Raw genomic sequence first — 16,555 nt, forward strand, 5'->3', positions numbered from 1 at the left:
TCTGCCTTTTTACATCAACTAGTTAATGTCTTATTCATGTATGGTTTTGGTAGTTTAATGAATGTCCATATTGTTGTTTCAATTAGATTTGTTTTAGAGGACAGCACTAAGAAGCAAACCATTATCAAAAGTTCAGTAATTTACAGAAAAAGAAAAAAAAAAAAAGCACATTAAAACAGGCAAATAATTTGGTAAGGCTTTAACATGCACCAACAAAGTTTAATTAATCTGCTTTCTTCACTTTAAGTCTTTTAACCATTTTAGTGTTTATAACATAATGTATAAGAAACCTTTAGCCAACAAAATCTTGGCTCTTGAAAAAACAGATCCCCAAACAACCCTTGTAGGACTTTAACTCACTTTCGATCTTAAAACTTCTTAAAAATTAAGCCATTTTAACACCACCCTTTTTTGGGAATATATAAAGTAAACCTTGGTCTGGCAAACACACACACACACACACACACACACACACACACACAAATAACTTCTTACATAACCTTGAATAAACATAAGATAAAACAAACAATTGTGAGTGTAACAGTTTGAGCTGAAAATTCCTGTCATATGCACATAAACTGATAACCAAGTTACGTAATTGTACTTCAGGTATATAACTGTAAAGACAGCAATGAGAAGTCAGATTTTTATGATTTCACCTTTACATCAATGTCATGCAACCTTTTTGAATAAACATATTATCTTAAATCTTACTCTAGACTGCAAGGTTATGTATCACAATTTCCACAAAAAAAAAAAAAAAAATGCTTTTACCATTCTAAAAACACAGATTTGTTGCCATTATTGGAACTGAAAAGGTTCGACTAGCCTTTCCACTCCCTATTAAGTCCTATTGTACCTAATTTTGGTTGCAGTTCCACCAGAGTTCCACTGGGGGCAATCGACATGAGTGCAAAATGAATGGGAGTCTATGGGGCTAGACGGCTAAATTTGTCCCTTTCACCCAATTGCCATTGAGAAATCTCAGATCTGATTGTAGGTTTTGCAAGTTCAACATGGGTTATGGGTCGAAAGTTGAATGAACGAGTACTTATGTCCTTTCGATTTATTACAGGTTGAGTTGTTGTTGCCCATAACACGTTAGCATTCTGCTAATGAACGCTGATTGGTCAGTGAAGGACTGATTACGACTGATTACTTTTTCGCCTCAGAGTTTTTCTTTTCAACAGAGCAACTTTTTTTGGTTGCTGGCACTTTTATCTGCCTATTGTTGTGTATGTACTGTGAAATTTTGGGCTACCACAGATTGTAATGATATGTGTTTTTGGGAGGGGGACTCTTCCCTTACTCGATTGCTGAAAGCACCAAAGTGACTGAAGGATTACCGTAAAGCAGTATCTCTGGTCATAAGATGTGTATGACATCATACACATTTTAAAAGACTTTTTAAAGCAAATAAGTGACTCTAAAAAATCTAGCACCCAGCAATGTGTAATTTCTTTGCATCTCCTTTCAAATACAACATTCAAATTACTAGACAAAAAATTATATCATGAGAAAATTGGATTTTGAGGGGTATACCGCCATTGACCTCCATTCATTCTGCACTCATCATGTGAGCGCCCTCATATGGAATCAGAGTGGGACTGCAACCAGTTCAGAAGCCCGAAGTGTAGTGAGAGTGAAACTTCTTGCCATATTAGACATTCTCTGGTTCGACTAACCTGAAACACACGTGATCATTGTCATGTGGTGAAACTGGCCAATCGTGAAGTGCTCCTGCAGCCGCTCTGGAGAAACTGCAGAGTCAGCCGGCTGCTCTCGAAACACTCTCGCGGTACTTTGATGCCACATTCATGTCGGAAAAAACAACTGCTTCAAGTCAGACTGCAATCGGTTTGCGCAGTGCTTCATGAAGTCGAACGCACATTTTGCCAGATGTAAAATGTAAAGTGGCACCAGAAAGTTCAAAGGTACAAAAACTTAAAACACAGATGCTATTTTCACTCTGTCCTAGTGTGGAGAAATTACAATTATAGGTTTTAATTCTCAGGATGAGATTTTCCTCATTGGTTTAATTGAGACCATTTCTTTTTTAAAGTTGATCTTATTCAACAAGAGTTCATTCCATCCTGAGAAAGCTAAAGGGAGGAGATGGAGCACTCATATACAAATACATGGTAAAAAGCAGTGGACCCTTTTCAAAAGACTGTGATGATGCATATCAACATGAACATCTAAAGTTTTTACTTTTTTCATGTATGTAGTCTACATTTATAACATTATACTTTGTGTTAGATTTTCTCATGCGGTGTAGTAGTGTAATGCTTATTGGTTGGTTATTAATTTTGGAAGTGTTTAAGTTGCAAGATTTTGTTACCAGTCCATCTGTACAGAAATTTATTCATGCAGGAAGCAGGATTTATTCATGCAGATCGCAGATCATTTTCAGATTGTTGTAAGTAAACAGTCTTTTAAAAAAGAAATAAAATGAATACTGATCTTGCGTTTGAATGAGTTGCAGGTGTTGCCTATGTCAAACGTTGGAGGCGATGAAATGGGTGGAGAGGTTATCGTGAATGGCGTGGCTCTGGCGCAATTCATTTCTGGGCACGAGGAAAGCGTAGTGGATGAGTTGATGCTGACGTGGAGGCAGAGGTCGAAGCCAAGGCCGGCTTACCACCGTTAGAGCCGTTTTCACCTAGTTCTGTTGATTACTCGGGAAGGAACGCGTAGTAGTCACACGCAGCTGTACTTGCAGATGATTTTATTTTAACCCACAAGAATGTATATGCCTCTGCATGTCCTGAAAAGTTACAGATTGACAGTTCGCAATCTCAAACGTCACGTTCCTTATTTAGTCCACCTCATAATACAGAGGAGCAATACATGTTTTAAATGTAACAAAAAAGAGCACATTATCGCAGATTGCTTAGTGTTGAAGCGCAAGCAGAAACCACAACCAAAGAGCGTGGGGTTTGTGAAAGCTCTTAAATCTGCAGTCGCTGTGCATACTGAGGAAAGAATTGATGAGAGTTCCTTCATTTCAAAAGGGTTAATATCACTGAGTGGGATTAGAGAGGAACAGGAAGAAGTAAGAATACTCAGGGACACTGGTGCCATGCAATCGTTTATTTTGGCAGGTAAATTACAGCTGTTTGACAACACTTTTTGTGGCTCTAGCATGATTGTACAGGGCATTGATATGAGTTGTGTGAAATTCCCGCTTCATTGTGTGCACTTACAAAGCGAGTCGTGTACTGGTTTCGTGAGAGTTGCTGTGTGTCATTCACTGGCAGGTGTAGTGGATAAAAGGTGCGCTGCCAGTAAAGTGAGTGATTTTGACTCCTTAAGAGAGTTGATATTGCTAGAGGAATTTAAGGGATGCTTATCTGAATGCATAGTAGTATACCTTAGTGAACAGAAGGTGACTACTGTCACGTGCAGCTAGACTTGCGGATGAGTTTATTTTAACCCACAAGAATGTATTTGCCTCTGCACATCCTGAAAAGTTACAGATTGTCAGTTCGCAATCTCAAACATCACGTTCCTGATTTAGTCCACCTCATAATAAAGAGGAGCATGAATGTTTTAACTGTCACAAAAAAGTGCACATGATCGCAGTTTGCTTAGTGTTGAAGCGCAAGCAGCAACCACAACCAAAGAGCGTGGGGTTTGTGAAAGCTCTTAAATCTGCAGTCGCTGTGCATACTGAGGAAAGAATTGATGAGAGTTCCTTCATTTCAAAAGGGTTAATATCACTGAGTGGGATTAGAGAGGAACAGGAAGAAGTAAGAATACTCAGGGACACTGGTGCCATGCAATCGTTTATTTTGGCAGGTAAATTACAGCTGTTTGACAACACTTTTTGTGGCTCTAGCATGATTGTACAGGGCATTGATATGAGTTGTGTGAAATTCCCGCTTCATTGTGTGCACTTACAAAGCGAGTCGTGTACTGGTTTCGTGAGAGTTGCTGTGTGTCATTCACTGGCAGGTGGAACGATAATGCCTGTTATTGAAGTTGTTGATGAACCAAATGTGTTTTGTGAGTTAGAGGTACTGTCTGAAACTTACCCTGATGTTTTCCCAGCCTGTGCCGTCACGCGTGCTCAGTCACGCAGAGTAGGTGATGTGATTGATCTGTCTAATTCCTTCATGTTTCCACTGTTGTCAGGTGACACATCACTGGATATGAATCTTGAAAAGAAAAATGCTTCAAAGACAGAAAATAAAGGTGTAATTGTGTCTGATGCAGATATACTCAAATTACCAGTCTCACGTGAGAGAATTATTGCTGCGCAGAAGGAGGATAAAACTCTTGTGACTTCTATCAATTCTGCTCTTTCCCTTGATGGGGCTAAGGAAAATTAATTTGCTTATTTTATTGACAATGACTTATTGATGAGAAAGTGGTGTTCTCATGTTGACAAGAATTCAGACTGGAACGTTGTTTATCAAATTGTTGTCCCGTTTTCCTATCGTCAACATGTCTTGTGCTTGGCTCATGATCACCAGCTTGCTGGTCATTTAGGAGTTACGAAGACCTATAATAGGATTTTGAGCCATTTCTTTTGGCCAGGATTAAAAAAAAGATGTGTGGCTACCAGATTCCCTGAGGCGATTCCACTACGAAAAATCACTGCGCCTGTCATCGTAAAAGAATTGGTGAAATTCTTTTCCACGTTTGGACTACCAAAAGGCTATTATGGTAGCTTCTGTAAGAATTTCTCTACTGTCGTCTTACGAGTCCTCTTACTTCACTACTCAGCCCATCTAAATCTTATGAGTGGTCTGCTGAGAGTCAGCATGCATTTGTTTCAGCCAAAAGTTTGATGTGTAATGCACCTGTTTTAATGGCACCTGACTGTACTCGAGTTTTTAAATTGGAGGTTGATGCGAGCGCTGTGGGTGCTGGTGCTGTCCTTATTCAGGAGGATGAGAATGGGATAGAACATCCTATTAGTTATTTTTCTTGTAAGTGTAATAAACATCAGCTGAATTACTCAACAATTGAAAAAGAAGCTCTTGCTTTATTGTTCACGTTACAACAATTTGAAGACTACCTTGGTTCCAGTAGTCTTCTGATTGTGGTTTATAAAGATCACAATTCTCTTGTGTTTTTAACTCGAATGTGCAACCACAATCAGCGTTTAATGCGCTGGGCTCTTATTGTCCAGAGCTACAATTTAGAAATCAGACATAAGAAGGGTTCAGAGAATGTCTTAGCTGATGCTAGTTGGGTATGGTGTTTATTCTTACAAACGAGTTTGTTCTTAAGGGTGGGAGTGTTACGTCCATAAACATTCCTGTGCCTGCTCTCTCTTGCTCTCTTTCTCTCCTTAACTGTCAATCTCTTAGGCAGCCTCCCTTGTCTGCTGATTGGCTCTGGAAGCTGTCCATCTTCATTAATCAATGTGACACTGACCTATCCAGTGCCAGTAAAGTTTCCACCAGCAGATAAAAGGATGTGCAAGGAAGTGAACTGGAGACCTCTTTTGCTTCCTGGGTTTTTTGCTGTTATGTTACTTGTCTCTTGAGTTGAGTTGTTTCTTTGTTTATGCCAAATTTCAGTTTGTTTGTTTTTACATTTTTCTTTTGAACCTGACCTCTTCTTGATTTGCCATTTTGTTTGTTTTTTTTCACTTTGTGACTTGGATGCCGTTGCTCTTTGAGCTTTGCTGAGCTTAGGCTCTAGGACATTGACTCTTTACCCAAGAGGAAGGTGGATAGGAAAGATGTCGTGTGACTTCCATTGTGCAACATTTAGGTAACTCGATCTGTTTAGACACCCTAGGTAAGAGGTGAATGCCACCCCCTGTATGTTTGGTTTTTATTAGTTGAGGATAGGGAAGTATATGGCGCTTGGCGCTGAAGATTTGCTTGCTTTTCTTTAGTTAGGTTAGAGGTTTAAAATAAGTTAGAAGTGCTTTTGTTTTGTTTCTTTCTTTCTTTTGGCGTCACAAGAGTCCTTTTTCTCTTGGGTTGATTTATATTGTTCTTTTGTTTGTTTTCTGAGTTGTAAATATTTGTACATATTGGTTGTCTCTTTAACTATTTATATAATTTTTATAATATTTTCAATATTTTTGTAGTTATTTGGAATATTTTCACTTTGTATAATAAATCACATTTGTTGGCAACTGGTGTCTCTGCATTGTCTCTTGCTACCTCCAAGTTTACAGTTTTACCACAAAATTTGAATGTTACTCCTTTTACCCCTAGACCATTTTTAAGAGGGTCGTAACACTTTATATTATATCACTTTTGCATGAAATCCCAATGTGAGGGTGTTTATAATGCAGTGTCTATGGAATGGACAGTACATTTGTGACCCTGGACCCCCCCAAAAAAGTCATATAAGGGCCAGTTGTTTGAAATTGAGATTTACAGCTGAATAAATAAGCTTTTCATTCATGTATGGTTTAAGATTGAACAATGGTCGGCCAAAATATCTTCATGGAACAAGATCTTTACATTCAATAATATCCTAATGATTTATATATTTGACATCTACAATACTTTATTTATTTATTTTTTGTTTGTTTGTTTGTTTGTTTTGCTCTTCTGCAATACACCTATAGGGTGTCTCCTATCAGATGTCAAATAGAAGATGCCAGATGCTTATACACCGATGCTTTCCAGATAAAGTTATCTTTAACAACTTGCAGACGCACATGTGCTATGTGGGTTCAGTTAAACATTTAAAAAGCTTTTAAGTTATCAGTGCTTTATTGGGGTTCATAATTTAATTTATTATGTAAACGGCTCTCCCTGATTCACTGACTGCACAGTAATTAATAACATTCACCAGCAGGGTGCAGCATTTAAACATGAATGTCTAAAGACATTGCTTTTTCTGACTTAACGAAAATTTTTAACTCTAACCAACGGTAACCGTTTACTTGAAGGATATCAACATTTTCATACATTGCATGAGTTGTTGCGTTGTTGCAATGTTATGTTCTAGCTCCCCAAAGGGAGGGAAGGCTGGCAACCCACTGCTCGGGCCCACCAATGCCAGCAAAGGAGGTATAGTTGCGGTGCGAGGCAAGGATAAAAAACACCAAATACCATATAAAAACAAAGCTTTTAATTAGCCACGGTAATATTGTAAATAATAATGGTAGCACTTTATTTTACAGTCCTGTTCCTCATGTACATACTATGTACTTATTATAGTAATTAAAATAAATATTTAATAACTAGGTACTAATCCTGAACCTACCCCTAAACCTAACCCTACCCCATGTAGATACCTTGTGTTACCAGAACTTTCTTAGATAAATACACTGTAAGTACACTATAAGTACATGTTAGCACACGTATTGTAAAATAAAATGCAACCATTATAATAATAAATTGTAAGTAATAAACAATAATTTTCTGGGAAAAAGGGATGGCTGGACGGACCAAAGCAAAGAAATAAACAAAAAGGACCCCACCCCTAACCTATACTAATCACAAATAAAATAAATAAATACAATCCCTATCTGGCACACGGTCAATGCGCCCTAACCAAACTTACAGCTGACTTAAAACTTAAAGGGTTAGTTCATCCAAAAATGAAAATGATTTCATTAATAACTCACCCTTATGCTGTTCCAAACATGTAAGACCTCCTTTTATCTTCGGAACACAGTTTAAGATATTTTAGATTTAGTCCGAGAGCTCTCAGTCCCTCCATTGAAGCTGTGTGTACGGTATACTGTCCATGTCCAGAAAGTTAAGAAAAACATGATCAAAGTAGTCCATGTGACATCAGAGGGTCCGTTGGAATTTTTTGAAGCATCGGAAATACATTTTGGTCCAAAAATAGCAAAAACTACGACTTTATTCAGCATTGTCTTCTCTTCCATGTCTGTTGTGAGAGAGAGTTCAAATCAAAGCAGATGAACACCGAGCTGAGCCAGAAAACGAACAATAGACTGACTCGTTCATGAGTGAATAACCGGTTGCATCGGTTTTCGGATCACTGGTAGTTCTTTCGGACAGTTCGATTCAATAAACCGGTTGAAGAAAACGGTTCACCGGTTCTTTTGCTCTCGACGTAATGGCGTCATTTGCGATGATTGCCCTTGATTCAAGCCTTCGGTTTACCCGTGCTCATAACACTAGCACAGAATCAGTTCAGAATCAATCACCAAAATAATCACTTCAGTTCAGACCAGTGTGTCGGTCTGCTTCACACTGAATCACACATGCGCAGTATCATCAGCTCCTCGTTCACGAATCGTACGCGTCTGACATAAACGGCTCTTATATTGGTTTGTTTGAAGTCAGAGGGAGTGTCAGCCACATTAAAAAAGTGAACAGCTTAAGTCATTTGTGGATTAATGCGTATTAGAGATGTGAATCATTTAAAACGATTCAGTTCGATTTGGTGAACTTAATGATTCGTTCGCGAACCGGATATCCAGACTGCTTTGATTTGAACTCTCTCTCACAAAAGACACGGAAGAGAAGACAATACTGAATAAAGTCGTTGTTTTTGCAAATTTTGGACCAAAATGTATTTTAGATGCTTCAAAAAATTCCAACGGACCCTCTGATGTCACATGGACTACTTTGATGATGTTTTTCTTTCCTTTCTGGACATGGACAGTATACTGTACACACAGTTTCAGTGGAGGGACTGAGAGCTCTCGGACTAAATCTAAAATATCTTAAACTGTGTTCTGAAGATAAATTGAGGTCTTACATGTTTGGAACAGCATAAGGGTGAGTTATTAATGACATAATTTTCATTTTTGGATGAACTAACCCTTTAAATCTACTCCCCAACTCCCTATAAACAACAGAGAGAAAAGGAAACAAAAATAATTCATACAAATTAAAAGAATCCACAAATACACAAGCACTCTGTCCTGCTACTACAAGTTCCAAAAAAAAATGGAGCAAGTTAGGTTTACTAACACACAGAAATAGTTTATAACTATTCTCAAATGTTTCGATCAAAACATTTGCTGTGTCACTCACACACACACACACACACACACACACACACACACACACATACACAGGGTACAAACCAAACCAAAAACAGGAACAGAGAGACCAAACTGATCCAAAACGGAGTTTTTTAAAGAGCCCACAAGCAGTACCAGAAAAAAAATGACTGTAAAACGAACACAGAATTCTGGAGACGTAACAATGCAGGACATATTCCTATATAATTGTGTAATTCATCTATGCTAGAGTCAAAAAAGAGGCCCATAGAATATTGTGTTACTGTGTGGCCACTTGATAGAGCTACTGTATATACATTATCTTACATTATCTAGTGATTATATATATGGCTTAAAAATTCATAAAGCTTGCATTGATTTGTAAAGTTTATATTGATAAAATATCCAAGAATCATAAACTTTTGTTGGTCACAGAGTTAATTTCCTTATTCCTCCAATGGAGAGATGATTTTCTTTTTTTTTTTTTTTTTTTTGGATGGAACAAGGGTGATGTGTTGGCCTGCCGCCCTTTCCAACAGGAAGTGTTTCTGTCCAAAATTACTAGTTACTGAGATCACAGTTGAAGAATATGAACCTTATAAGTAAAATGAAACACACAGTTCACAAACAAAAACAGATGTATACATTAAAAAAAAAGAAGAAGAAATAGAAATTATGAATCTGCAGGTTCAATAAATAAGCCTACTCTTTTTAGACTGGGGAGGCACATTTGAGTTGAAAATTTGACAGAACATTGAGCATTGATCTAGGAAAACTTTTTTTTTCTTCAGCAATACTAAAAGAATAATTAAGTTATGAAACACATAATAACTCACAAATCAATAAAAAAGAAAAACAATGCACATAAATCCATCCTTTGTTCTTGCCCACAGAAATGGTAAATTAATTAGTTTACAGTTATCAACATACAAGGTAAATATAACACCAGTTGACAACCTGCCCCAAAAGAGATTTACGGAAAAATACTTTTGCTTTTCAAACACTGTTTAACCTTTCAGTTATAATTATTATTATGTGGAATTCATCTTTGTGTATGTTTACATACAGTCTATACTTTTGTGTTCATTTCAGAAAACTATACATTTCATCTGAAAAGTTGTAATAGAGACTGTGAAAGGTTATTGTAATATTACAAAACCATTTTTGTTCTTTTATTTTTCTTTGTAAACAAACATTGCTGATTTCTTTGATATTTGTGCCTCAGGTGGAGTGCTGTGTTTTTAAAACCCTGTTTCATGGTAAAAGAAGTTAAACATGTCTCAAGAAGTTCTTCCCCAGGAGTGCATTTTGCATGAGTGGCTCCTCAGACGATCCCCTTGCCCCGTCTAAATAGAGTCACCATGTCCACATGTGTATGTCATAGACCCAATCTCAGCTTTCAGACATTTACAAAATGTTCACTGACTGAGGCCTTAAATAGACTTCTCTTTTAAATCTTTTTTTATTGTGCTCCAGTACTTTTATGTGAGCCCCTTTAAGTCCTTCCAAATCTTTATTAGCTCCTGTGGGGATCTCAGGATTGTTGCGATAACTCTGAGAAAATCTTCTCGATTATCTTGTCCCAGAAAGAGTTTAAATTGTGAAGGGTTTGGGGGAGATGAGGGTGCAACGCCCAACTGTTTCAGACAAGCGCCCACATATGCATCTTCTATGTTAAAGGGCTTTACTTTCTTGGAAGCCTGAACTAATTTTTTTGGCAGGTCATTGGAGAAAACATAGCCCATTCCCAGTAGGTATGTGGGGTATGTCGGTTCAGGGTACAATTCCTCTGCCACATACCATTTGGAGTTTTTGTTTCGGACAACAACCTCATTCCTCATCAAATACCCTGTGATGTAGTTCTGTCTGGGTGTGTTGGGTGACAATAAGAGGTTCATCAGGTTCTCCAGGTTTATGTACATATCAGAATCAACCTTCATAGCATAAGCTGCTTGAGGGCAATGGGTGGCCAGCCAGTCCATGATCACCATGGTCTTTATGGTCAGATTGAAGTAGGAGTCCACGAAGTTGCTCTGCAGTAAATCTCTGTGTTGCCGACTCTCTTCCTCCAGCTGATGTTGAGCTTCAGCTCCTCCAGTCAAACCCACCATGAACAGAGTCAGCACTGCTTTTCCCTGCACTGAGCTCTCAGTCCCCCATGTGCTGCGGATGGCGTTACGAGCATTGACCTCATGGGGGGCCACAGGGACCATCAAGACCAGGAATGGATCCTGCTTACATTTATCAGGTTCATCCAGGATGAAATGATAGTTGCTTGGATGAGCCACATGATGATAGATAGTTGTACCTCTTGGTTGGATTTGTTGATTGGGCAAAGGTGATAATACATTATTTTCAGTACGATCAGCCAAAGTGCTTTTAATTACCTTATAATGAGTCAGATTCATGATTTTATTCAACCAGGTTTGAGAGAATGTAGTTGTCTCAAAGACATAAGCAACAGCAGACAATAAAAATGCTAATGTGAGCAGCAGAATAAATGTCTTTTTAATGTGACGCATAGATAGACCACAATCTTGAGCCAATCTGCAGAGTAAAAAAGAGAAACAGATCAAAAATGCATTTCATAGTGAAAAAAAAACAGTTGAGAAGTGTTTTTTAAATAGGCCTGTAATTTATTTATTTATTTATTATATAAAAAAAGAAAAATATATTTTAATGTTTTATTGTAAAATTAGTTCCCTTTCATTTGGTCACTTTTGACGTCACGTAGGTGACCGATTCATTGGGATAGTGCTTCGATAGACCAATCTACTTCGAGTGTAAACTAAACAAGCCAATGCACATTGGCATGCAGTTATTGTATCCAGCTGCCACTGATTTATTGTTCGTGGCTGTTTTTGCCCCATTGACTTCCATTATAACGACATTTTTTTGATTGCAAAGCCATGACAACATAATATCATGCATTCTTGATTGTTGGTGGTTTTCCCTGTTAAATGAGGGAGACAAATTTTAATTTATTTCTAATGCTACAAAAAAAAAAACTAACAATGCATCAAAGCCAATGTTGTTACTAATCTTTGACATGCCCAAGACTGTGATAAAAGGTTAAAAAATATCCAGTTCACAATCACGTTTTATATTAAAAATATGACACTCCTGCTTGAATACGTTCAAGGGCAGGACAGCGGTCCCACCTACACAAATATACAGCTCCCCAGTGAGCTTTCTTGCTTAGACACAAAATCTTCCTAGTGGCGCCCACTAGGGTTGTGCCGATAAAAGATAATATTGTGTATCGACAATAGTCAGAGGTATCGAGGATAGCAGATGTCTCTGTCGATAATCAAGACGATATTATTCTCATTCTCCTATTAATGTATTAAATTATAATAATAATAATTATTATTATTTTTATTGGGGGCCTGTTATAATTCGGCTATTAAAATGCCCAGCTATTTCACTTCAGCACCGCATTTCACACACACACACACAGAAATCTACTATTGATTTTAACCAATTACTGATTTTGCAGAACATTTAGACTGATAACTTCTGTGCGCAGATGTGGCAGATTTGTCACAGGTTTCGCGATATGACAGTTGCGTCCGACTATATATGAACTAGGAGTTTTAAATACAGTAAAATGACAATATCGCCCAACACTAGCGCCCACTCTGACCTGGATCCAACAACTAGTGTGCCTTGTGACAGCCCCTCCTTGGCCGATTCCTCAGAGGAAGGATCTACTGACTCAGAGACGGGGTACCGTGTGGCACTTGCTGGGATGCAGAGGTTCTAGGTGACCTAGCCCACGACGTAGCGAACACCATCACTTCGGCGAGAGCACCGTCTACTAGACATGCTTATGCTTTGATGTGGAACCTGTTTGTAGAGTGGTGGTGTTCTTGCCGAGAAGACCCCCGAAGATGCCTGATTGTGGTCATTCTTTCCTTTCTGCAGCAAGGGCTGGAGCTAAGGCTGTCTCCCCCAACCTCAAATTCCAAGTTGCTGCTATTACTGCGTACCATGACCCCTTAATAGGAAGTCTTTAGTTAAGCATGACTTGCCAAGACCCTGCCTACACCATATAGGGGCGCAGGTGGCTCGCACAGAGCACTGGTAGGGGCAGCACCCATGCAACTTTGGTAGGGATACCAATTCGTCAGTCACCAACGTGAGTTTGAGAGTGACCGATTGAAAGTGAAAAGTCACTTCACACCGCCACGGTTGTTGTACCACCACTGAGCAGCCGGGTCACCATCTTGGCTCGTCAACGAAAACCTGGTATGTATTGCACCTGCTGCCACAGTAATACTCACACTGTGATCAGCGGCAGCTGAATGCAATAGCTGCATGCCAAGGTATGTTGGCTCGTTTAGTTTACACTCAAATTAGATTGGTCTACTGAAGTGATGTCACTGATGTGACTGAGACATCACAATTTGACTGCCAGGATTATTATGAAGTGTCAAGTCCCAATGTGTTACTTTGTTCCCTGCTTTAATAATAAATTTCTTCTTCCCCTGCATCATCTTACATTCGTCTTTCAATTTCCCTTTTCTATTACAAACTGAAAGACACCGAACAAAACAAAGTGAAGTGTATATATATATATATATATATATATATATATATATATATATATATATATACAGTATACACAATTAGAGAGAGAGAGAGAGAGACTGTATATACATCTTAGTATATACATCTTAGTAAATTAGAATGTCATGGAGAAGTTCATTTATTTCAGTAATTCAACTCAAATTATGAAACTCGTGTATTAAATAAATACAGTGCACAAAGATGTCAGTAGTTTAAGTCTTTGGTTCTTTTAATTGTGATATTTTTGGCTCACATTCAACAAAACCCCACCAATTCACAAAAACAAACATCAAACAACATTTCAACAAACAAATACTTCCTGAGAAAAAAAAAGCATTTTTAGTGAATTGTTGGCCTTCTGGAAAAGTAAGTTTAATTACTGTACATGTACTCAATACTTGGTAGGGGCTCCTTTTGCTTTAATTACTGCCTCAATTCGGCGTGGCATGGATGTGATCAGTTTGTGGCACTGCTGACGTTGTATGGAAGCCCAGGTTTCTTTGACAGTGGTCTTCAGCTCATCTGCATTTTTTGGTCTCTTGTTTCTCATTTTCATCTTAACAATAGCCCATAAATTCTCTCTGGGGTTCAGGTCTGGTGAGTTTGCTGGCCAGTCAAGCACACCAACACCATGGTCATTTAACCAACTTTTGGTGCTTTTGGCAGTGTGAGCAGGTGTCAAATCCTGCCGGAAAATGAAATTTAGCATCTTCAAAATGCTGGTCAGCAGAAGGAAGCATGAAGTGCTCCAACATTTCTTTGTAAAGGGGGGCAGTGACATTGATTTTCAAAAAACACAATGGACCAACACCAGCAGATGACATTATACCACAAATCATCACAGACTGTGGAAATGTAACACTGAACTTCAAGCAACTTGGGCTATGATCTTCTCCACCCTTCCTCCAGACTCTAGGACCTTGGTTTCCAAATTAAATACAAAACATGCTCTCATCTGAGAAGAGGACTTTGGACCACTGGGCAACAGTCCAGTTCTTCTTCTCCTTAGCCCAGGTAAAACGCCTCTGACGTTGTCTGTGGTTCAGGAGTGATTTAATTAGAGGAATATGACAACTGTAACCAAATTCCTGGACACGTCTGTGTGTGCTGGCTCTTGATGTCTTGATGCCAGCCTCAGTCCATTCCTTGTGAAGTTCACTCAAATTATTGAATCGATTTTGCTTGACAATCCTCATAAGGCTGCGGTTCTCTCAGTTGGTTTTGCTTTTTTTTCTTCCACACTTTTTCCTTCCATTCAACTTTTTGTTAACATGCTTGGATACAGCACTCTGTGAACAGCCAGCTTGTTTGGCAGTGAATGTTTGCGGCTTACCTTCCTTGTGAAGGGAATCAATGATTGTCTTCTGGACAACTGCCAAATCAGTTGTAATTGGTGGGTTTTTTGTTAAATATGAGCCAAAATCATCTCAATTTAAAGAACCAAAGACTTAAATTACTTCAGTCTATGTTTAATACACAAGTTATCAGTCAGTCAGTTATAAGTCACACTCATTTCAAAGCACATCAAGTTACTAAGACTGTAATAAGATTTTGTATGTAAATAACACAAATAACATTAGCCAAAAAATAATAAAGGAAGAAATTGCTTACCTTTGCCAAATTTTTTTAGTAGCCATTCTGGGGAGTTAAGCTTTAATCTTGCTCCTTCACATATTCCCTGCCGGAAAAGCCTGTCTCTCATACCTAGCAACAGGTTAACTAGAGGTGGAGCTGGGAAGCAACTTTTTTTTGCACTTGTGATACCCTAGTGTAAAAAAAAAAAAAAAATCTTTATTGTATTACAAATGTACTAACAACAGATGTACCGTCTTTAAATATATAAAACGTATATTAGCATTATGCTTTTGCCTATTTTCACAATACAACTTTTAACACTTTAAAACTATTGTAATTTGGTATATATGAAGAGTCTGTTTTCCAAAATGCAATAAACGTTATATACGTTAGAAGTATCTGTTCAACCAATCACAGCGCACCATTCCACGCGGAAAGAAATGGCGGTAATGTGTTCATTAGATGAATCGCATTCGATTATTTGATTTTGTGAACGTGATAATCGCGTAGCTTCTCAGTGTTAGTGTTTTTATTAATGAAATTTATGTTTTTGTGAAAACAGCACATAGCACTGGTCAACTAAATTAATGTAACATGGCAAAAATTGAATGTAAGGGAAATCTCATATGTGAGATTCTAATGTGATGTTTTTCATGTTCTTGTTCATGATGACATTTTATTTTATTGCTGTAACTAATTTATAGCATTAACAAGATGACCTGTTCAATTAATTTCGGGAGCGATGATTGATGGATGTATTTTTAGTCCAGTGGCTATATATAAGTATGATTGTGATATAATATAATTAGTATTGACCAAGTTCAGAGGCTGTCATATGTGTATCAACTTACTATGTTGTGTATTTTCATCAGTGTCAACATGAAAAATAACTTTCATATTAATTCAATAGATTTATTGCATTTTAATTTATTCTATATTGAACTCATCTGTATGCTCATCGTCCACATTAGGTTGTGGACCTGACTGCAGTTTGTCATCATAACTGTCTTGAGTCTGCAAATGCTCACATTCTATGGCGTTTGGCACTTCACAGAGGAATCCAAGTTTTCACTGTACAGGGCAGATGGCAGACAGTGCATATGGCGTCGTGAGGTTGAGCATTTTGCAGATGTCAACGTTGTGTATTGAGTGGCCCATGGTGGCAGTGGGTTGGGCCGGCGTATGTTATGGACAGGTGCATTTTATTGATGGCATTTTTAATGCATAGAGAAACCGTGACGAGATCCTGACGCCCATTAAGAGGTGATATAAACCAAGTCTAGGGTCAGTGCACTGCTGCTGTTTTTGCACTTTATGCCCTCATTTAGAGTATACTAACTTCAAAAAGCAGCTTTACAGAAAAAAAGCATTTCTCTATTACAATTTAGCCTGATCTGTACTATAAATACTATACTGTTCAGTTTGAGGAATAGTGTTGTATCATTTGATTCATAGTGATGCTATATGGGTGTACTTGCTTCTGTTGTATAATGTGCACAA

General features: G+C 38.0%; 1 protein-coding gene and 1 long non-coding RNA gene across 4 annotated transcripts in view; one reads left to right on the top strand and one right to left on the bottom strand.

Moving 5' to 3' along the window:
- Nucleotides 1-7,031: 7,031 nt before the first annotated feature.
- LOC127987528 (beta-1,3-galactosyltransferase 2) overlaps nucleotides 7,032-16,555 on the bottom strand; it is a 51,529-nt gene continuing 42,005 nt past the window's right edge. For 2 of the 3 annotated variants that reach the window (XM_052589898.1, XM_052589897.1), the window contains 2 exons: nucleotides 15,092-15,245; nucleotides 7,032-11,455 (listed from right to left, as the gene is read on the bottom strand). In XM_052589898.1, coding sequence (XP_052445858.1) covers nucleotides 10,390-11,455; nucleotides 15,092-15,117 — 1,092 coding nt within the window. In that variant the 5' untranslated portion in view covers nucleotides 15,118-15,245 and the 3' untranslated portion in view covers nucleotides 7,032-10,389. The remainder of the gene's footprint in view (nucleotides 11,456-15,091; nucleotides 15,246-16,555) is intronic. The other variant, XM_052589892.1, reaches the window with a different exon arrangement.
- The window catches only part of LOC127987543 (uncharacterized), a 33,178-nt gene continuing 26,522 nt past the window's right edge, over nucleotides 9,900-16,555 (top strand). Inside the window, exon 1 of the long non-coding RNA XR_008161245.1 lies at nucleotides 9,900-10,046. This is a non-coding gene — a long non-coding RNA (uncharacterized LOC127987543). The remainder of the gene's footprint in view (nucleotides 10,047-16,555) is intronic.

Source organism: Carassius gibelio, chromosome B22, assembly GCF_023724105.1.
Source record: "Carassius gibelio isolate Cgi1373 ecotype wild population from Czech Republic chromosome B22, carGib1.2-hapl.c, whole genome shotgun sequence".
Classification (NCBI taxonomy): domain Eukaryota; kingdom Metazoa; phylum Chordata; class Actinopteri; order Cypriniformes; family Cyprinidae; genus Carassius; species Carassius gibelio.